We start from the raw sequence: 23440 nt of genomic DNA, 5'->3' as shown, positions 1-23440 counted from the left end.
TTTCGATTTGAATTCCTTGTCGGTCTTCGGTCATTGATTCCCCCACAACACATATCATACCTTCAAAGACTGTTTTGTTCCGCGATTTCAAGTGTAACGCTTTTAAAGCCATGCGTTTACCCTGGTTTAGGTGAGTGCTCTAGTGAGAATTTTTATATTCTTACATAGATGGTGGCTAAACCATCACACCCCCAAAGGTAGCTCAAGTGCTTCTCAGTAGCACTTCTCATAAGAGCTATTAAGGACAAAGTCCAACCTCATATAAAAACACAATCCATCAAGTGCGTCTCAAAGCACCACCAAAATTGGCTATGGATATCAAATGCCATAGGAATAAGCTATAGAGTCCATCAAGTATCACACTCAAACTTGATTTAAGGACTTAAGCCCCATTCCCCTCGACATGTCAAGGACTACTCTCCTTGTTAACCCTTTAGTAAAGGGATCGGCAAGATTACGTTCGGACTTCACATAGTCCAAAGCAATTACTCCATTTTTCAGAAGTTGTTTTACCACACCGTGCCTGATTCGAATATGTCGTCTCTTACCATTATAGACATTATTCTTAGCAACACCGATAGTCGCTTTACTATCACGAGTAGGAGACTGGTGCTACTGTCCCCCACATGGGCACGTCTGCTAGTAAGTTCCTCAACCAATCTGCTTCTTGACCGCCAACTCAAGAGCAACGAACTCGTATTCCATGGTAGAGCTAGCTATACAAGTCCTGCTTTTGCAGACTTCCACGATATAGCTCCTCCACCCAAGGTGAACACATAACCACTAGTGGAATGAATTTCATCATTACCTCGCAACCCAATTTGCATCACAATATCCTTCTAACACAAAGAAATTTACTATAATGCAAACACAAATCAACTGTTCCTTTCGGGTATTTAAGCGGTGACGAAGTGCATTCCAATGCTCGGATCAAGGGGTTATGTGTATATCGACTCGACTCTACTAACAAAGATAAGTAATGTCCGTCGAGTACGGTTCATGAGGAACATCACACTTCCTATAATTCTAGCATATTCTTCTTGTGAGACACTATCACCCAAGTTCTTACACAAAGATATACTAGCATCATAAGGAGTTCTAGCAGGTGTAACATCAAAACTGTTAAACTTCTTCAACACTTTTTCAACATAATGTGATTGACTAAGGGATATACCACTTGGGGTTTTCACAACTCTAACTCCAAGGATAACATCAGCTTCTCCTAAGTCTTTCATCTCGAACCGTGATGACAAAAATTGTTTGGTTTTATTTACAACAGATAAATTATTACCAAGAATTAACATGTCATCAACATATAAGCATATAATCACACAATCTGATCCAAACATTTTAGAATAGACACACGAATCAGAATTGTTAGTTATATAGCCATCGTCAGTCAAAGTGTTGTGAAATTTCTCATACCACTGTTTAGGTGCTTGTTTAAGACCATATAGTGATTTTCTCAGTTTACACACCTTACTCTCTTGACCTTTTACCACAAACCCCTCAGGTTGCAACATATAGATCTCTTCATTTAGGTCACCATTCAAAAAGCGCTTTTTACATCCATCGATGTACTACGAGATCATGAATAGCAACCAAAGCAATAAGAGTTCTAATGGTGGAAATTTTAGTCACAGGTGAGTAGGTATCAAAATAGTCAATATCTTTCTTTTGTGTAAACCCCCTCACCACAAGTCCGGCCTTGAACCTTTCTATTGTTCCATCAGGTCTCATTTTCTTTTTAAAAATCCATTTGCTACTAATGGGTTTACTACCTTTAGGCAAATCAGTTAACTCCCAAGTCTGATTAGAAACAATAGAATCTAGTTCATTTTTAATAGCTTCTTTCCAAAAAACAACATCTATAGATCTCATAGCCTCATCATATGTTTTTGGATCATCTTCTATTAAAAAGGCAGAAACAAGCTCATCAAAAGCACAAATATCACCTGCGATTTCAGATAAGTGAAGTCTGATAGCATCGGTTCGATAAAATCACTCCCGTAGCTCTTTTCACCTCTGGGCCTTTTACTCCTTCTTGGTTCAACCGCATGATCCACGAAGTACTAGTACTCGCATGCATAGAACTGCGTCGGGGGTTAACAGCACAGAGAAACAACAGGGGCATCGGGTAGTGATACTGTTTCCTTCTTCAAAGGAAATACCTGCTCAAAAAACTCAAAGATCTCTAGCCTCGGATATAGACTGTCACTTAAAGACATGAACCTATAAGCAGAACTGTTTTGAGCATAACCAATGAAAACGCAGTCATAAGTCTTAGGTCCAATGGTTGGCCTCCTAAAGCTAGGTAAGCCTACTTTAGCCAAACACCCCCACACTTTAAGGTAACTTAAGTTAGGAGCATAACCTTTCCACATCTCATAGGGTGTCTTGTCTAGTTTCTTATGAGGTACCTGTTAAGAATATGACAAGTCGAAAGCACCGCTTCCCCCACATATCATCGAAAGGCCGAACTTAAAAGCATAGCATTCATCATTTCTTTCAAAGTTCTATTTTTACGTTCAGCTACTCCATTCGATTGAGGTAAGTATGGTGGGCTCTTTTCATGTATTAAACCATTTTTCTCACAAAAATCTACTAAATAACCAGAGCCATACTCTCCTCCTCGATCGGACCTGACTCTTTTAATCTTCCTATCAAGCTGATTTTCTACCTCAGTTTTGAACTTTATAAACATGTCCTCAGCTTCACTTTTATTTCTAAGCAAATATACTTTGGTATATCTAGAAAAATCATCAATAAAAGTGACATAATAATGTTTACCACCTCTGCTCATGGTGTTTTTGAAGTCAGCTAGGTCGGTGTGAATTAACTCAAGAAGACTCGTTTGTCTAGTTGTAACAGGTCTACTAGGTTTCTTAGCAAATTTGGCCTCGACACAACTAGGACACTTCTCATGAGTTTCTGAAGATAACGATGGAATAAGCGACATAGATTTGAGCTTTTTAACCGAATCAAAATTCACATGACCTAATCTACCATGCCAAACATCAATAGACTCAGCAATATAAGCAGAAGTAGAAGTATTATTATTAATGATAGGAGAATCAACATTCAAAATAAATAAACCCCCACAGAGATAACCCTTGCCCACAAAATCCCCATTGCGCGACATTACAACCTTGTCAGCCTCAAAAACAAGTTTCACACCAGCTTTGTTTAGCAAGGCACCAGACACGAGGTTTCGACGCAAAGTAGGAACATACAAAACATTATTTAAAGCAAGAGTTTTCCCTGAGGTTAGTTTGAGAAAGATCTTGCCTTTGCCGGTGATAACAGCAGAAGAAGAGTTACCCATGTAGACACATTCACCATCAAGCAACATGACTTCAAATTCAAAAAGAGATCCTTGTTAGCACAAAGATGCCTTGAAGCCCCTATATCCAGAATCTAATCACTAGCATTTGCAACCAGATTAGCCTCAACCACTACAAGAAGAATAATATCATCCTTTTCAAAGAACATTAGCTTCAAGAAAGAACTTTCTTTTGAGGACACTGATAAGCTTTGTGACCCGTTTTCCCACAAACATAGCAAACCGTTTGGTTTCGGATCTTTGAGGCGAGTTTGGTGAATTTCCCTTGACCAGCTTTCTTGGCATTCTGACCCTTGGATTGACCCTGACCAGCTTTAGCCTTTCCCTTACCCTTGAACCTATCTTCTTTTGAAGACCCACCAGTTTCAACAAGATTGGCTTTGACAGTAGTAAGAGACAATTGGACTGACTTATCTTTCAGGGATTAGCTTCTTCTTGTCCTCATGTGGCCTACTAGTTCTTGAAGGGATAAATCTTTTTTCTTATGTTTCAAATGGTTCCTATACTCATTCCAGGAAGGGGGGAATTTTTCTAGCAAAACATTGGCCAAGAAAATTTCATCTAGTTTCATTCCCTCATTAGTGACATCGGCACACAAGTTCTCATAAACATGAACTTGCTCCATAATTGGTTTGTCATCTACCATTTGAAACCCAAGCCACTGCCCGACAACATATTTTTTCTTACCCGCATCGTCAACCCCATATTTTTTCTCTAACAATTCCCATATAGTCTTAGCAGATTTATGGACCGAAAATAAATCAAAGAGAGTATTCGACATATGAGTAAGGAGATGGAACTTAGCAGTTTTGTTATCCTTATCATGTTTCTTAATAGTCTCCTCATTCGACTTAACTTGACATTAGACGAAGGTGGGGTAGATTCTACACTAGCAATGTAATAAAGGGGAGGGTCGAAAAATAAAACATAGTCGATTTCTAATTGTTCAAAATACATAAGCGATTTAGACCATCTTTTGTAGTTCATACCGTCTAAGGGTTCCAATTTCGACAATTCAGACAGGATTTTGTTTGAGACGGCAGCCATTGTTACGACAGAAATAATATAGTTTTCAAATTGTTGGAAGATAAATCGTAACAATGAAAACAGACAGAAACTTGAACAGAAACGAGAGACAGAAAAAGACTTATCGGAACGGAAATTGCAGCGCCGTGGTATGGAGGCCAGTGATGAGAGAACAGCTTTATTTATAGTCGAAAATAGAGCTGTTACAGGCAAACGGAAGGATAAAAAACGGAGGAAATAAAGGAGACAATAATTCTCCTTAATGAGAATAAATCTCCTTAATCACAGAGATTTTGTTTGACTAATTTTCCGCAGGTGCTCTACCCGGGCCCTAGCCGGGCCGGGCCGGCGTGCGCGCGTGTGTGTTTGGACCCAAACCCACAGGCCCAACAATCACCACAAAAGCCTCCTTGGTCCAATCTCTCCTTAATGAGAATAAATCTCCTTAATCACAGAGATTTTGTTTGACTAAGATCCGCAGGTGCTCTACCCGGGCCCTAGCCGGGCCGAGCCGGCGTGCGCGCGTGTGTGTTTGGACCCAAACCCACAGGCCCAACAATCACCACAAAAGCCTCCTTGGTCCAATCTCTTACCCAACATTGGACCAAAGGCAATATAAACACATAACATACAACTCTCCCCACCGATGTGGGAGAGTGTATGAACCAAAAAACCAAAAAGAACTTTGGCTTTACTTTGGCATCACACCAACATATAACACACAGTAGGTACGAGAACTCAACTGGTACGTGGACCATGTTCTCAACCCGAGATCCAAATGCTGTGTGGAATCAACACATCAAAAAGGCCAATGCCGCTACTTCTTGTCCGTATCAAAATCAAAATATCAATCGGCGCAATTTAGGTGTCGTATGTTAGATGAATAAAGACGCATTCTTTTTTCTAACTTTTGTTAAATACAGTACTCCGTATGTAATATGATTATAGGGGATGGGGATATGTAGAACATCATCAAAAGAAAAATCAGCATCTCTCAACATCAACCAAACAATAGTTATAATCCGTACAATGCAAGAAGATCAATCCAAAAGAGCTTTAAAAGTCCTTTTAATTTTCCCGGAACACAAAACTAGTTTATAATGAAAAGACGAGTAGGCAGTTTCATGAACCATTTTACTTTAATTCCAAACAAAAAAAATATGAGCAATAAGTAGAAATAATGGAAGTTGTCTATGAGTTGAGAAAACATTTAGGCAAATAATTCAAAGGAAGCAAGAGTGAGGTTATTTGAATGGGGTATTATATTGTGGACTTTTCATCGGAATCATCATCGAAATCATAATCCTCTCCCATAATATACTTTCTCCATTTCTTACCTTCTTTAATCTGCTCGTGTGTTGGTGGCGGAATCCATAATGACTGAAATCGTGTCATCGAGAGATCCCCCGTGTCTAGAATAGGTGTTATGGATCCGTCTTTCAAATCAAACACCCTTAAATCATCTGCTATATAAACCGAATCTGACTTTAACCCGCCAGGACCACATTGCTCTACTGGTACGGAAAACGAGTCACTTCCTTGCCCTATGAAAAACGCGTGATCTTCAAGATTTTTCGTATAACTCATCTTCCCCCCCCACCAAATCAAACCTAAACACGTCCGCAACACGCGTCTGAGAAACGCCTAGCTCCCTATTATGATGCCTTACAACTAGGTACAAAACCGGATCCCCTCGCCCACCCTCGTCTCCAGTCAACACCAAGTACCTATCCTGATGACACAGCGCTCTCAACTCCCTCTCAAAGGTCCCAATCTCATAACTAGAATCGAACACTACATTAATTCGAGAAGTGACGTTGATACGTTCTTCAGACATACACATATCCCATAGTTCAACAACCCATGGACCATGTTCATTACCATAACAGGAAAGCTTATAAACCGTTTTAGTCTTCTGACAATATACGATAGGTGGATCGTCCTTGTGGAATAGGTTAGGGTATCTAGTCCATTCTCCAGGGCAACTATATGGCCATTGAACATAAAAATCATGGTAGTTCTTAGGGGTTGGATTTTCAGGGTGATACCTCGGATAGCAAAGAACTGTTTCAAGACCGTAGCGTTTACTGTCGAGTTTAATGTAGAATCGGGTCAACGAGTGAAGACCATGATTAGATTTGTCGATGTGGTACTTGTCATCGTCAAACTCTCGGTCACCATAGATATCGCCCTTCATTCCTCCGCCTGCATGAGGATACCCACTATACATCCTTCCACTTTGACAGACAAATGCGAGTGACCCGCGACTTGATCCAACGCATAATATGTTACAATCGATACTGTATGCATTCATTCTATCAAGTTTGACAAGTCTCTTGTCTACGATGTTGTAGAAATTCTCAAAGTCAACAAACAATGACTCACTCGTATCGATCGGTACCCGTAGCCATGGTGTCTCCGTGGTGGTAATAATATCGAGTACCGTCTCGTGGCAGATTTCATGGTGGTACGGGTCATTGGGGTAATATGATTTAGTGCTCTTCGCGCAAAAGCAATGCCTGCCATTGTACGACGTTTGCGCCGGCTGTATTCTAAATTTTTTCAATGAGAGATTTTTTTGAGAAGATTTAGAAATTTTGAGATATTGCTAGAAAATATATATTCTAAATTATATTATCTCGTTCCATATCTAAAGCAAAAGGCCAAAATAACCTAGACTCGACCCTATTAACCTATTTATCGCTTGCCCTAAAACTGTAACAAAAAAAAAATCTACTTCATCATGGCTCTACGCAAGATTATCAATTATTCTCTACACAAATTAAAACCGTATCGACAATTTTCATCATCATCAATAATTTCAAAGAACTTGTACAAGTCATCATTGCCAATTTTATCAACACCATGGCTAATGCTTCCCCCTGATGTTAAAGACTGTTGGGTTCCTTATGTTGATGATAACATGCCCATTTGATTTGTATTATCTTAGTTTACCTTTTCAGGATTAATGATGTAATCAAGCTTGGATTAAGAAGTGTTGAAGTTGTTAATCATTCCATTGTAATTAGTCGTGTGTCATCTAATGTACAAGTGAGAAAGTTAAGTATAGTAGAGTAATAGAAATATCCAGGATGACGTTGCTTTAACAAGCAAACAAAATGAGTGGACTTTGCCATGACTCGTAAAAACTTGAAGATCTTTTTTATCTTTCAAATGCTTTCTCGTGTCTCTTATTTTCAAAGATAAAAATCTGATTTTATTAAGGAGGTAGTATCCAATGAAGAGTGGTTTGAATTATTCAAAATGTTTCCTCTTTGTGCAAATTCAATCCCTTGGTTTGTAAGAAAACAAAAGTTGCTTTTTGCCATTTTGGTGATAACTTGTCTCTTGTGACTTGTCTTTCATTCTTTGTTTTCTGATTTTGCATGAGCATTTAAGGTTATTCTTCAATCCTTCTTTCTCTATTCTTACCTATGCAAAAGACTCCCTTTTGGTGCAAGCTTTTGAATGGTTACTATTGCTCCTCACATGCAAAACCTTTGACCCTTCAAAACCCTAGCAACCCCCTTCACTACCTCCTCTATAAATACCGTGTCCTATCTTCATAAATCCCCAAGACTTTTCTGATTTAATTTTTCCAAACTTTGCAAATTGTTTTAAGAGTTTAAAACCGTGTCTTTGCAAAACCGTTCAAAAGTCTTCAAGTGTCTTTCAGTTTCTACAGTCGTGGCTACTGTTGCTTTTATATACTAAACTCTCTTGCTTAAAAGTGTTGATCTTGTAAAAGTTGTCCACCTCTATTCTTTGTTAAGAATGTGTTAGTGGAAACTTGATCCTTTACATTTTAAGTGTGTTAGAAGAGTTTAGGACGGAGTAGTCTTTTACTCTTGACAACCTAGTAGGTTGTGAGTTGGCAATCGGAGTAGATTGCGAGTTAGCTTGTCATAGAACGGAGTAGTTCTTGTACTAGCTTTGCAACCGGAGTAGGTTGGCGTCTTTTATTACAAGGGTCTTTTAGTTGTCGGAGTAGATCACTAAAGGAAAGTAATAAAAAGGTAGATTGGACGTAGGCACTTTAGTATTTGCCGAACCAATTCAAAAATCTCGTGTTCATTGCTTATCACTTTATTTCCGCTGTTTATTTACTTTGTTTGTCTGTTTTGTTTCGCTCAAACTCGGAAATAAGCAGTTCATCATACTGTCGTTTTGGTCCGTGAATACTCCACAAACCGAGACAAATAGATACAGTCAGAACGATTGTTGCTTTCATACCTCAGCAAACATTCATTGTGATACTTGTTCAATCTTTCAATATTATTCAAAGTATCTTCAAGTCCCCTTTGTTCACTTAACTTACTTTAATCCAATAAAGTTGAAGTTAAAATTTTAAAAAGGGTACCTAATTCACCCCCTCCCCCTCTTAGGTACTTGAATCCATAAACTCAACAATTGGTATCAGAGCCTCGTGCTCTTGATAGAGGCTAATCCCCTTAGAGTTTGATTCGTGGGTAATGGATTCCGAGAAACACTCCAAGATCCCGGTCTTTACCGGTTCGAATTTTGGTTGGTGGAAACTCAAAATGGAACATTACATCAAAAGTATCGATTATCAATGTTGGAACATCATCCAAAATGGACCTCTTGCCATTGAGGAAACCGATATTCTTAACGGTTTCACCAAGACAAAAGAGGAAAGAAATTACAATGAGAACGACTTCAAGCTTGCCGAAAAGAATTCCAAAGCAATGTCGATTCTTCAACGTTGTGTTGGTGAGGGGGAAGTTAGTCGAATCTCCGGGTGTCCTACGGCAAAATCTATTTGGGATTCCCTTGTACTTGCTTATGAAGGGACGTCCCAAGTAAGAAAACACCGTATTGATCTTCTCATGCAACAATATGAAATGTTTAGGATGTCAAAGGACGAGTCTTTAAATAATTTTTCTTCTCGTTTTTCTTGTATTATTAATGAGCTTCAAAGTCTAGGAAGGAATTTCGAGTCCGAGGACATCATTCAAAAAATCCTTCGTAGTCTAACCCCTAAATGGCAACCTAAAGTCACCGCCATAGAGGAAGCTAAAGACTTGTCAACCCTATCTCTTCATGAACTAATGGGATCACTAATGGCTCACGAGTTCAATCTCGATAAGCATTCTAGTGAGTCATCAAAAGGAAAGAGTCTCGCCCTCACATCTTCTCCAAGTGATGAAGAAGATGAGGAGGAAGACGAGTTTGCTATGTTCACAAGAAACTTAGCCGGGTTGGTCAATGGCCAAGGTAACAAAAAGTTCACTAATAATTACTCTAAAAAACGCTTTCCTAAGAGACGACCTACTTCCACCATGGGATGCTTTAAATGTGGTGATAAAACTCATCAAATTAAAGAATGTCCCAAGTGGGAGGAAATCAAATCTAAGGAAAGAAGAGAAAAGGTTAAAAAAGACTATAAACATAGAGTCATGAGTGCTATATGGGGAATGTCCGACTACGAGGAAGATGAGGAACTCATCGAGGAGGAACTTGAGGCTAAAATGTGTCTTGCAAATCATGGTAAAGAAAAAGTCTCAAAAACCTCAAAACTTGAACACTTAAGATGCCTCATGGCTAACCCCGACGATTCCGACTCCGATTCCGACAACGAGGTAAACAATCTAAAGGCCAAGGCTAGAACTTACTCCAAAGAGAAAGTATGTAAGCTTCTTGATCAACTTCTTGATAAGTGTCGGTCTCAAACTAATAAGCTTGATATAATGCAAAATGAGATTGAGGAAATTGCTCAAGAGAATTTTAATCAAAAATGAACTAAAAGCAACAGATCACATTCTTGTCACTTCGAGGCATATAATGAAGTCAAAAGAGTCAACAAGTTAAACAAGCATTTGACTAAAGAACTAGAGCGTCTTAGGTCGACACCCACGGACGTCTCCGACCTTGAAAATGTCAACACTACCTTGGTGATGCAAGTTTCCTCTCTAACCAAGGAACGTGATGATCTTTTGAAGGACAAAGACGATCTTGAAAATGAGATCTATGACCTTGTTGTTGAAGTTGTAGACTTAAGAGAAACAGTCTCTAAGACTGTGTTTCCTTCACCACGATTTAGACAAGTTTAAAAGAAAAGGTGAATGGTTGGAAAATGAAAATGAGTGTCTTAAGAGTGAGGTTGTTTGTCTCAAGAATGAAATAGAAGACCTCCATGAAAGGCTTACCTTCTTTCAAAAGGGTATGCCCGAATGTAGCTCTTCTAGCTCTTCTCCTCATCTTAGATCCGATGAAATCGTTGATCTAAACCAAAGACTCGACAAGATGACATCTAAGTATGAAGAGTCCAAAGAAAGAATCATTTATCTCGTGTCTAAACTCAACAATCACACCCATGACTTCATTGTTGAGAAAAGATTGTCCATTGAAAGTGTCAACAATGATGAACTCAAAAGAGAAAAAGAAAAGAATTTGCATCTTCTTTCACGTGTCCATGACTTGACCAATGAGCTTGTTAATGCTAAGAACATCACTGAAAAATGGGAAGGAAGTCAAACCGTGTTAAACTTCCTCACGAATCAAACCGAGAAATGCGATAAAACTCTGGCGGTTTGGGGTTCAAATGGAACAGATCGATCGTTGCATCCGAAGCCTAAAAACGATTTTAGAGGAAGGAAGTATGTAGGTCTTCCCGAATACATCATTTGCAATTATTGTGGTGACAATGGTCATGTTTTTAATGGATGTTCAAAACGATTTGATGACATTGACAAGAACACCAAAGCATTAAATGAAATGAACATTAAGAAAGACACCACAAGTTATGTTGATCACAAAAAGGGACCCAAATTCATTTGGGTTCCTAAACTCAAAAACTAATCTTGTGTAGGGCTTGGTGAGAGGCGGCCGCAATTGGTACTTGGATAGTGGATGTTCTCGTCACATGACGGGTGATAGAAGCCCATTCCTCTCACTTAAAGCGTATGATGGTGGCACGGTAAGGTTTGGTGACAACAAGAAAGGTGAAGTAATTGGTATTGGAAAAGTTGGTAAGTCATCCTTACTTTGTGTCGACAATGTGCGGCTTGTCAAAGGTTTGAAACATAATCTCCTTAGTATATCTCAACTTTGTGATAAGGGTAATGTTGTTGAATTTCATGCTAATATGTGTCGAATTTTTGATGCCACTACTAATGAACTAATACTCGAAGGAAGACGTGTCAAAGATGTTTACTTAACTAATTTGAACTCTCTATCCGGTCACACCATGTCTTGCATGAGTGTAATGAACAATGATCCTTGGTTATGGCATAAAAGGTTTGGTCATGTTAGTACAAAAACTCTTAATACCCTTAAAAGACTTGATTTGGTTGAAGGCATTCCAAATATAAAATTTGAAATTGATAAAGTATGTGATGAATGTGCTAGGGGTAAACATGTTAAAAGTTCCTTCAAATCCAAAAGAATTATGAGTACATCTCAACCTTTGCAACTTTTACATATCGACTTGTGTGGACCAATGAGAACTAGAAGTAGAGGTGGTAGTCGTTATGTGTGTGTCATTGTTGATGATTACTCTAGGTTTGTTTGGGCACTCTTCCTAAGCTCTAAGGATGAGACATTTGATGAGTTTCTAATTTGGCTAAGAAAAATTCAAAATAAACTTGGTTTAAAACTTGTTTCAATGAGAACCGATCATGGAACCGAATTCGAAAACTCATCATTTGGTGCTTATTGTGATGACAATGGTGTAGACCATAACTTCTCGGCTCCTAGAACCCCACAACAAAATGGTGTGGTTGAAAGGATGAATAGAACCCTTGAAGGAATGGCTAGAACAATGTTATTAACTAGTAAGTTGCCTAAGAACTTTTGGGCCGAAGCGGTAAATACCGCTTGCTACATTTATAATCGTGTCATGATAAGAAGTATTTTAAATAAAACTCCCTATGAATCATTACGTGGAAGAAAACCCAATATTTCATATTTTAGATGTTTTGGAAGCAAATGTTTTGTTCACAACAATGGTAAAAACAATTTGGGTAAGTTCGATCCACGAAGTGATGAAGGAGTATTTATTGGGTACTCCGATCATAGCAAGGCCTATAAAGTTTACAATAAACGAACCTTGTTAATTGAAGAAAGCATCCATGTCATTTTTGATGAATCTAGTGTGCTTGGACAGGTACAAAACATGGATGATGATGATGAGGATGAGGATGATGAATTTGAGATTGGTCTTGTTCAAAAAGACTTCGTGTTCACGGATGAAGAAGCTCCCAAAGACTGAATTGCAATGATACGTAGACAGACTGTCGCCATCAAAGGAGAGCAGAACTCGGGGGAACACGTAGTACTTCGATTCCTCTCTGGAAGCAACGGACCCAACGATCGTTGCTTCTACCTCCGAATCAAGAAAACCAAAACAGTGAGGATGAAGAACCTTCCAGGCCAATGGAAACAGTCACTGTGACTGATGCAGCTGAGGGGGAACAAGAAACCTTTGTTCCAAAGAAGTGGAAACATCAAAGCTCTCATCCACTCACTAATCTCACAAGTGATCTCAACTCGGGAATTCGAACAAGATCATCCGTCAACCATCTCGCTCACCTCAATGAGTATTGTGCCCATAATGCCTTCCTATCTCAAATTGAGCCTTCAAATGTAACAGTCGCCTTGACTGATGCAGATTGGGTGCTTGCCATGCAAGATGAGCTCAATCAATTCAAAAGAAATGAGGTATGGCACCTAGTCCCTAGACCGCCTAATCGCACTGGCCATTGGTACTAGGTGGGTCTTTCGCAACAAGCTTGATGACTCAGGTGAAATCGTAAGGAACAAGGCTAGACTAGTGGTGCAAGGCTATAACCAACAAGAGGGTATTGATTACGATGAAACCTATGCACCGGTAGCTAGACTTGAGGCCATACGATTGCTTATAGCTTTTGCGGCTCACAAAGGTATTAAACTCTTCCAAATGGATGTCAAAACCGCTTTCTTAAATGGATATTTGGAAGAAGATGTCTTTGTAGAGCAACCACCGGGTTTTGAGAACAATGATTTGCCTAACCATGTTTTTAAATTAGACAAAGCTCTTTATGGTTTAAAACAAGCACCAAGATGTTGGTATGATAGATTGTCTAAATTCCTTATTGAAAATGGTTTTAAAAGAGGCTCCGTTGACAAAACATTGTTCTTGAAGCAACAGTCAGACGAACTGTTGGTTGTACAAGTATATGTTGATGACATTATATTTGGTGCAACAAATGAACTCCTTTACTTATATTTTTCGAACTAATGAAATCGGAGTTTGAAATGAGCATGATGGGTGAGCTAGGATTCTTCCTTGGGCTCCAAATTAAGCAATCAAAGGATGGAATCATGATCCATCAACAAAAGTATATCAAAGAAATGCTTAAGAAATTTGGGATGACTAATGGTAAGCCTCATGATACACCTATGGTAGCCGGGTCCAAATTGGACAAAGATGAACTCGGTAAGAATGTTAGTGATAAGGTGTATAGAGGTATGATAGGCTCACTTCTTTACTTGACCGCAAGTCGTCCCGACATTCTCTTTAGTGTATGCTTATGTGCTAGGTTCCAAGCAAATCCGAAAGAATCACATTTCAAAGCCGTTAAACGAATTCTTCGGTATTTGATTGGAACACAAAATCTTTACCTATGGTACTTATATTGTCCTTTTGATCTTATAGGCTTTTCGGATGCGGACTATGCGGGGTGCACGGTGGATAGAAAGAGTACCTCCGGAATTGCAACGTTCTTGGGTCCTTGCTTGACTTCTTGGGCCTCAAAGAAACAAAACACGGTAGCTCTTTCTACGGCCGAAAGTGAGTACGTTAGCGCGGCACATTGTTGTTCTCAACTCCTTTGGGTAAAACAACAACTCTTGGATTTTGGTATTATTTTTGACTCCATTCCTTTAATGTGTGATAATACGAGTGCAATAAATATTTCCAAAAATCCTATTCAACACTCTAAAACCAAGCATATTGATATTCGTCACCATTTTATTCGTGATCATGTGGAAAAAGGACATATTAAACTTATCTTTTGCAAAACCGAAAATCAAATTGCCGATATTTTTACTAAGCCACTTGCAAGAGAACATTTTGAGAAATTTAGACTTGAAATTGGGTTAATTAATAGCTTGTGATTTTTAGTATGAGTTTTACAAAATTCCTTAATTGATTAAATTAAAATTGGATATATGTTATTAAGTGTTCTAAGTGCATTGACATCATGTTTGGACCAAAAATTGACACCGTATTTGTGAGTCGGTAATCACTCAACCTCATATCTAAATTTACGTTTATTATATGCTACCTTGCGTTTTTATTTCGAGTGATTGAATTTGTCTAGATGGGCCAACTACCTCACTTACCTCATTAAATGGGCCATTAACTACCCCAACACTCCTACCTATCCCTACCCGTCCAAACTACCTAAACCCATTAACCCTTCATCTCCCAAATCCACAACTTCCTCATATCACCTATCCTAACCCACCATGGTAAAAACATCATTTAACACACCCTTTAAACCCACAAAAATTACCTCCCTACCTGTCACATCCAACCCACCGACATCACCAACTCCAACCATGCCTCCCCGTCAAAACTTCTTACGCCTTTCCTCCACAAACCTCAAACCCGACTTCAACAAACCCAGATCCACCTAGCCCTCAACCATCACCAAAACCCACTGATCCACCATCATCCGACAACACTCCCATCGCCTCAATGGTAGGAAGACGCACTCGTGGTGGTCGGAAGAAAAGCTCCACTACTCCGAGCTCCTCCTCTGAACCGGTTACTGTTATGGTTGAAGATGTTGAAGATGAAACCGAATTTGACTTGAATGATAATCCATCGAAATCCGTGAGCCCGATTCGACTCCGTCGAAAAAGAACAACAAGAGAAAAGAAAAAGCCTCCTCCTCTCAATTACCCCCAATCTCAGAAAATGTTGAACAAAGTAACATTGACAATCCCATTGATGATATCCCAATTGAAAATCCGAATGAACCTACCCAGAAAAAATCGAAACCTTCAAAGAAAAAGCTTGTTTACCTTGCTCCTTCGGATCCGGTCTCCCTAACCTCGAAGTGGGATCTAGCCATGGTTTGGGCTCACCTTGAGAGTCTCGACCTCCCTACTTCCATTTACAAAAATTGTGAAAGGTTGATGAATATTAAAGCAATTCACTCTCCTCGGGTGTATAATCAAAACTGGTTCGAGCCACCGGCTTTCCACTCTGTCCGTGACATGGTTTTAGCTCAAGGTTGGGAGAAGTTGTTGGAAATGCGTGAGCCGGTATTTGTGAGCGAAGTGATTCAATTCTTTGCAACGGTGCGGGTTGATAAATCCGTGAATTTGTTACTGACTAAGGTGAACGGTAAGCCTCTAAGACCGACTCAACTCGATTTTGCCAATGCTCTTAATATTCCAAATCGGAGGTTATGACCAACTCCCCTCTGAAACTTGGGTAGCCTTACCATATGCCTCCCCTCTTAGCATTGCTCAAACCGTTTGTCCCAAAATTGTCTCCCCCGGACCCGTGAGCAACACCCAAATCCCACCTCCTCTTCGAATTATCTTCAATATGCTTTGTAGGTCAATTTACCCGTCGGGTGATAGAGGAAAACTAACCATTGCTTTACAATATTTAATCTATCACATAGCTACTCATAAGAAGGTGAACCTAGTCGGGTTAATGTTCAAACGTTTTCATCTTATTTCGACCAAGCTTCGTCGACCTTCTACTCATGTGATTTACCTACCCTATAGCATGTGGTTGTCGGTTGTGCTCAAAGCACAAGGGGTGTTGGTAAACACTAGCTTGGGTTCATTGGATATGTGTGATACTATGAGTGATGGGCAAATGGGGAAGATGTTGATCAAAATTGAGAATGATGAGTTAATTTCTGTGAAAATTAAGAAGGACCCGGAAGTTGGGTCATCGAGTCAAGGGAATACGGGTAATATGCGGGATGTACTCAATGCCGTGGCTGAGTTGGGTGCGTGGATTAGGGAAGATGCTCGTCAAAAGGACTTAGCAATCTCGACCCTTGCTTCCTCTTTGGACCTCATCCGTGGTGAGGTGGATATTATTTCCACCCTTGTGTCCACTAAAGAGGTTGGTGAAGATGCTATCGTGGATGATGATCCGTTGGGTAGTGGCTCGGATGGTGAACAAGCCTCCTCTCCTTAGCTTTTCCATATCCTCTCGGCCTATTTATCCTTACCCGTACCCCCTTATTTTGTTCCATCTTGGTTGTGCCTCTCTAAGACTTATTTTCTTGCTTGTTATTTTGAACATTTGGTGGTGTATGTTAAACTTTGTTTAGCTATGTTGAACTTTGGTTAGCTTATGCTTAATCCTTGTTTGTGTTGACTTTGTTACCTTGTCACACTTCCATGTGTCTTTTTGTGTTTTCTTATGACTATTTGCACTCTAATGCTTGTGACATCTCTATCCTGTTGATGATGTCAAGAGGGGGAAAAGGTAAACTCATGCTTTAAATCTCTTTGCTTATTGATTAAACTAATGGCTTGTTTAACCTTCTTAGCTTGATTCTTGTTTGGGGCAATGTAAAATTGTCATGATAGTTTGATTCTAGCTTTTGCCCTTGGTAAGGTAATATTGTCCCTTCTCTATCATTTGATCTTGCTTGCTAAAATCTTGAATTAAAGTGTTTACATTGCTCTTACATTCGTTTGGGGCTTGTCATCATCAAAGGGGGAATTTGTTGGGTTCCTTATGTTGATGATAACATGCCCATTTGATTTGTATTATCTTAGTTTACCTTTTCAGGATTAATGATGTAATCAAGCTTGGATTAAGAAGTGTTGAAGTTGTTAATCATTCCATTGTAATTAGTCGTGTGTCATCTAATGTACAAGTGAGAAAGTTAAGTATAGTAGAGTAATAGAAACAGTCCAGATGACTGTTGCTTTAACAAGCAAACAGCTGAGTGGACTTTGCCATGACTCGTAAAAACTTGAAGATCTTTTTTATCTTTCAAATGCTTTCTCGTGTCTCTTATTTTCAAAGATAAAAATCTGATTTTATTAAGGAGGTAGTATCCAATGAAGAGTGGTTTGAATTATTCAAAATGTTTCCTCTTTGTGCAAATTCAATCCCTTGGTTTGTAAGAAAACAAAAGTTGCTTTTTGCCATTTTGGTGATAACTTGTCTCTTGTGACTTGTCTTTCATTCTTTGTTTTCTGATTTTGCATGAGCATTTAAGGTTATTCTTCAATCCTTCTTTCTCTATTCTTACCTATGCAAAAGACTCCCTTTTGGTGCAAGCTTTTGAATGGTTACTATTGCTCCTCACATGCAAAACCTTTGACCCTTCAAAACCCTAGCAACCCCCTTCACTACCTCCTCTATAAATACCGTGTCCTATCTTCATAAATCCCCAAGACTTTTCTGATTTAATTTTTCCAAACTTTGCAAATTGTTTTAAGAGTTTAAAACCGTGTCTTTGCAAAACCGTTCAAAAGTCTTCAAGTGTCTTTCAGTTTCTACAGTCGTGGCTACTGTTGCTTTTATATACTAAACTCTCTTGCTTAAAAGTGTTGATCTTGTAAAAGTTGTCCACCTCTATTCTTTGTTAAGAATGTGTTAGTGGAAACTTGATCCTTTACATTTTAAGTGTGTTAGAAGAGTTTAGGACGGAGTAGTCTTTTACTCTTGACAACCGGAGTAGGTTGTGAGTTGGCAATCGGAGTAGATTGCGAGTTAGCTTGTCATAGAACGGAGTAGTTCTTGTACTAGCTTTGCAACCGGAGTAGGTTGGCGTCTTTTATTACAAGGGTCTTTTAGTTGTCGGAGTAGATCACTAAAGGAAAGTAATAAAAAGGTAGATTGGACGTAGGCACTTTAGTATTTGCCGAACCAATTCAAAAATCTCGTGTTCATTGCTTATCACTTTATTTCCGCTGTTTATTTACTTTGTTTGTCTGTTTTGTTTCGCTCAAACTCAGAAGCAACAGTTCATCATACTGTCGTATTTGGTCTGCAGTAATACTCCACAAACTGAGACAAATAGATACAGTCAGAACGATTGTTGCTTTCATACCTCAGCAAACATTCATTGTGATACTTGTTCAATCTTTCAATATTATTCAAAGTATCTTCAAGTCCCCTTTGTTCACTTAACTTACTTTAATCCAATAAAGTTGAAGTTAAAATTTTAAAAAGGGTACCTAATTCACCCCCTCCCCCTCTTAGGTACTTGAATCCATAAACTCAACAAAGACGGTCCGAATGGTCCATCTGATAACTACTTGAATATAATTGACAAATCAATTGTCAAGATTGACCGTCCGTTGGCACATGGGAGCGTTCCATTCAACACAAAGTGTGTGGGGTCGGCTAAAGGGTGGGTTGCATTCGAAACTGATTCGGATGGTAGTCTATTCCTGGCTAACCCCTACGCTACTGAAGCGAGTTGTCGCAATTTACCAGCACCTTCCACAATGTATAGAGAAGGGTTACATTTTACTTTGGCTGGTGATCCAATGTCAAACAACTTTGCACTTATAACGGAAGGTGATACTGGAAAAAGTTGGGGCCATGGTGTTCAAATTGGTAACGCCAACGGATGGCAGAAACAATTAGGCCGAGTAAATTCGATATCTCGGGTGGCGTACAACAGGAAGGTGAACACTGTGTACGAATTACACTTGGAGAACTCTGGAAATCTCCAAATTAAATTGTGGTATCCTTTAGAGGATGATAATAACGTGAAGAAAAGCTGTGAGTTGTCTTTGTTTATGGATCCGAAAGTTATCACAAAATATGATGAATTATTTGAGGATTCATGGAACCATAAAGTCGAGAAATTCCTGGTGGTTACCGAAGAACATAATTCAAATCTTTTCCTCGTCATTAGACATTTAGCCAAAGGCGATGATGTTCAATGCGAGACTAAAGACATTGAATTGTTTGAGATTGATTTAAAGGGCGACGGGAAGGTGAAACATGTAGAGTCCATAGGCGATAAGGCGCTCTTCTTAGGAAGAAATAGCGAGCCGTTTTTCATCTCAACTCGCGAATGCTCAGGGCTCAAGTCGAATTGTGTGTATGTTGCTGATGATTTCGGTTTCTATGACTTGGAGACAAAATGTATAACACCATTTCTTTCTTTTGGGGATCTTGCCAACATTCGTCCTCAAGCTTACTGGGTTGCTCCTCCGTCTTTTGCTTGACGTTTTTCAATTCAACTAGTTGTTTACGTTTGATTAAAATATTCCTCGCAAGAAAATAAAAAAGTCAGTATTGCCTTTAGATTTCATCCTTATTATTTCTAGCTAGTTATTGCATCAAGGTTGAATTGGTGTTTTTATGGTTTCATTTCTTATGTTCTACAGAGTTTTAATTTGTGATGGTGCCAATGTTTTCGAAAAATAAAACTATTTTGCCAATGTGCCTTGTACGAGAAACCATGGGATGTGTTAGAGAACAGATGTACACGGGGAAAATAATAATTGAATTACTACTTGAATATAATTGACAAATCAATTGTCAAGATCGACCGTCCTATAGCACATGGGAGCGTTCCATTCAACACAAAGTGTGTGGGGTCGGCGAAAGGGTGGGTTGCATTCGAAACTGATTCGGATGGTAGTCTATTCCTGGCTAACCCCTACGCTACTGAAGCGAGTTGTCGCAATTTACCAGCACCTTCCACAATGTATAGAGAAGGTTTACATTTTACTTTGGCTGGTGATCCAATGTCAAACAACTTCGCACTTATAACGGAAGATAGGCGAGATACAGGTTGTTCTTTCGAGAAGGGAGGTAGTGTTATAAAAAGTTGGGGCCATGGTCGCCTAATCGACCTCATTTTCTTAATAGAACAATTCGACCTTTATATTAGCGTCTGAGCGTGCACGGTCGCTTCATATCCCCGTCTTCTAGTTCATATGGACAATATCCCATGTGTGGAGTTTTTCCGAAGCGAGCAATTATTGAGTAATATAATCTTCGCTCGCTGGTTCAGAGATGCAAGGATTTGATAGCTCTGGACGGTTGGGTTGTGCATATTGATCACATATATAGAGAGGCTAATCGGGCTACAGATTGACTAGCTATAGTAAAACCCTCTTTATGATTGCAACTACGGAGTAATAAACAATTCAATATAATAATAAAGAAGAACCATGTTCGGGAATCGGGAATGTCTGCTCACTACAATTCCGCTACCAAAATTTCAACATATTTTATCAGAGTATATCTGGGAAGAGTCCCCTCTGGCCGCAAACCTTTGCGAGGTTATGAGACAGATTCAGTGACAGAGCGAATGCACGGCCCTGTCTGCGATAAGTCTCTGGGTCCGTAAGCAACTTCAAGAACTCTTGCACCTCATATTTTAATGACTTGATTAATTTATCGGCCTCACGGTTAAAAATTACGTGTCTAGTGATTTCCCCATGTTGTCAAGAGTTTTTTAGCTCCATCAAAGTCGTTGGCATCAGCCTGTTTTCTGGCGGTTTGCATTGCAGCAGCAGTATCTCCACGTGCAATCTCGTTGCCCACCTCGACTGGGTCATCTAGTGTCACCGGTGAACTCGTGCGGGTCTATGTAACCGTTATAGGTGTATATTTAATTAACAAAGCCCGCCCACCGGTTGGCCTGCAGGCAGTAGCAATTAGATAAGGCATTTTGCACAATTGACTCGAATTGTTTACAGTAAAATAGAGGAAGTAAAATTGAAGGTACATACCTATAGGACAAGGCAACTTTGAGGATATCAATTGCAGTTTGTTCTTTAACAGCGGGAAGACTAAGAAACACGGTCGTCCTAAATTTCTCATAGTTGTAGACGTTCCCAAATGAAATAGTAACAGATTCGTTATCACGAGTCTGATTATAATTTCCTGCACGCACATCTTGGATATCTGACCCGAGTTGGGTGATGGTTAACTGCAAGTCTTGTACAAACACATTAAGGAGCCCCTCTTGACATGACGAAAATGCTATATTCAAATTCCATTCTTCCATATCTGCAATCGAATAAGTTCCCTTGTAGCTCCTGGTTGCTATATCTTGAAGCAGCTTTATAGGAAGAAATACAATAATGTCAATTCCGTCATGTTGCCATATGTTTTTCAGTGAAAAATGGAATTTTTTGGTTAATTGGGATTAATTAGCGAAATAATTAGGGATTTGGGGTCGGTTTGAAACTATTTTGGCCCAATGGGTCCACGTCATCACTTTCTGTTTTTTTTTTTTTCAATTTTTATACAGAACTGCTAAGAAACCTAGCGGCTTTGGTAAAGTTTAAAGAACTTGGCGGGGTACTTTACCCCTTAACAATTATCAAAGAACACTGCAAGTCTTATAAAATGTCAAGATACAATGCAAAACCGCCAACTTTCTTGACGGCTTCCTACCTAACATTTTGAATCAATTTTTAAGCTTAATGACTGTTATGAAAAATAGTAAAGCCGCTAAGAAGATTAGCGGGTTTGAAGAAAAACTGGAAAAAAAAAATAATAAGTGATGACGTGCAACCATTGGGCCAAAATAGTTTCAAACCGACCCTAAATCCTTAATTATTTCGCTAATTAACCCCAATTAATAAAAAAAAAATCTGAAAAATGTGCAATAATTAAAAGACTAAATTGAATGGAAGATGAACAATGCCGGATGCTTAGACAATACGCACCTGGCTATCATGATCATTACCGAGACCAATAGTGTAAACAGGAACATCCGAGACGTCAACAGTAGAAGGGTGATCACATCCATTAGTTAGTTTCCCGTCGGACATAAGCAAGACAGCTGATGTACGTCCCGCCTTTTGTCTACGTTGGGCCAAGATATTTAAGGCTGTTTGTAGGCCTGCTGTGATATTTGTGTAACCATCGCCTTTTAACTTATTGATTAGCAACTCAACATTGTCTTTTCCATACTCGTTCATTCTAGTCAATGGGCACAACCTTCCCGCATTCTTTGAGAATGTGACTATTGACAAACGATCAATCGGGCTGAGTTTCTTCACAAAGAAGTTCGTCCATGTTTTCAACTTCTTCAATTTTTTGCCATGGATAAAACCACCCAAATCCAGTACCACGACTATATCAACTCCACATCTTTGCTCCTCCTTATCCAACACCATCAGTTTCACTACCAACCTATAGTCAGTCTTTTCTAACGGCGCATCTGCCTTATTGAATATATTTTGCACTATTTTTCCTGATCCTAGGCCAACCGATGTTGGTGCCCCTATACATATGTTTTGAGAAAGATGGTCAAAATTATTAGGGAAAAAAAAAGTGAATGTTGAATAAGTACTTAGTTGGTAATATAAGTGAATAACTCTCTTAACTTTTTTTATACTTCAAAATTTGAGAAAATAAAATTTAAAAAGTTAATGATAAAGCATTCAATTGAGTGAAAATACCTGATGGTACAGGGACTGGCTCGTCGTCATAGTTCGTCAACGTCCTCACCATTTTGTTTGATATCTATGAACAATAATGCTCTTATATTAATGGGATACCATGATGGATGAACCATCTCAGCCAACTTGGACTCGAAGCATAAGATGATCCGTGAATAAGTCTAGTTCTAAACTCCAACCCTTGGTTATGATCATGTTTCACACACAGCCGAGAGATCTAAGCTCCTAGGCTCCGACATCATATTTACTCCGGGAAAAATTACCTGAGTAAATGATTATTATCGGCCATTAGGATTTGTTCTTTTAGATTTAAAGTTACTTGGAATTAAGGAAAGCCGGAAAAAAATACAGAAAACAATAGACAATTTGAGCTTACTTTGATACTAATGCTCTGCTCAAGTTCTATGGCTTGGTTGACAAACAGGGCGACGAGAGGTATGGTGAGTGCGAATAGCTGGGATGCGTCCCCTCTCGCTGCAAACCTTTGCAGGTTATGAGACAGTTCAGAGGAAAGAGCGAATGCACGACCCTCTCTGAGATAACACTCGGGGTCCATGAGCAACCTCGAGAACTCTTGCACCTCATATTTCAATGTCTTGATTAATGTATCTGCCACACGGTTAACATTGTCCAGTGATTTCCTCACGTTTTCGAGAGTTTTCTTAGCTCCGTTGAAGTCGTTGGCATCAG

The 23440-nt window shown here is 39.2% G+C and overlaps 1 protein-coding gene across 1 annotated transcript; it reads right to left on the bottom strand.

Annotated features, from left to right (window-relative positions):
• Positions 1-7042: 7042 nt before the first annotated feature.
• On the bottom strand, positions 7043-22512 carry LOC141658959 (E3 ubiquitin-protein ligase WAV3-like). The gene is made up of 3 exons (XM_074465675.1): positions 22013-22512; positions 18599-21399; positions 7043-7264 (listed from the first exon to the last, which is right to left on the bottom strand). Exons 1-2 carry the CDS (start codon positions 22463-22465, stop codon positions 20947-20949), a joined length of 906 nt encoding a protein of 301 aa, XP_074321776.1. The 5' UTR covers positions 22466-22512; the 3' UTR covers positions 7043-7264; positions 18599-20946.
• Between the last annotated feature and the right edge of the window lie 928 nt (positions 22513-23440).

This window comes from Silene latifolia, chromosome 6 (genome assembly GCF_048544455.1).
Source record: "Silene latifolia isolate original U9 population chromosome 6, ASM4854445v1, whole genome shotgun sequence".
In the NCBI taxonomy this organism is placed as follows: domain Eukaryota; kingdom Viridiplantae; phylum Streptophyta; class Magnoliopsida; order Caryophyllales; family Caryophyllaceae; genus Silene; species Silene latifolia.
The sequence above is the reverse complement of the archived record's forward strand: the minus strand, read 5'-3'. Positions and strand labels throughout refer to the sequence as shown.

Bases quoted from the DNA above. Each gene is read 5' to 3' on its own strand.
- LOC141658959 (XM_074465675.1), bottom strand. From the start codon at position 22,465: ATGGTGTTGGATAAGGAGGAGCAAAGATGTGGAGTTGATATAGTCGTG. The intron at 21,400-22,012 runs GTGCGTATTGTC...CTTCCTATAAAG, and splicing joins GTAATGATCATGATAGCCAG to CTGCTTCAAGATATAGCAAC.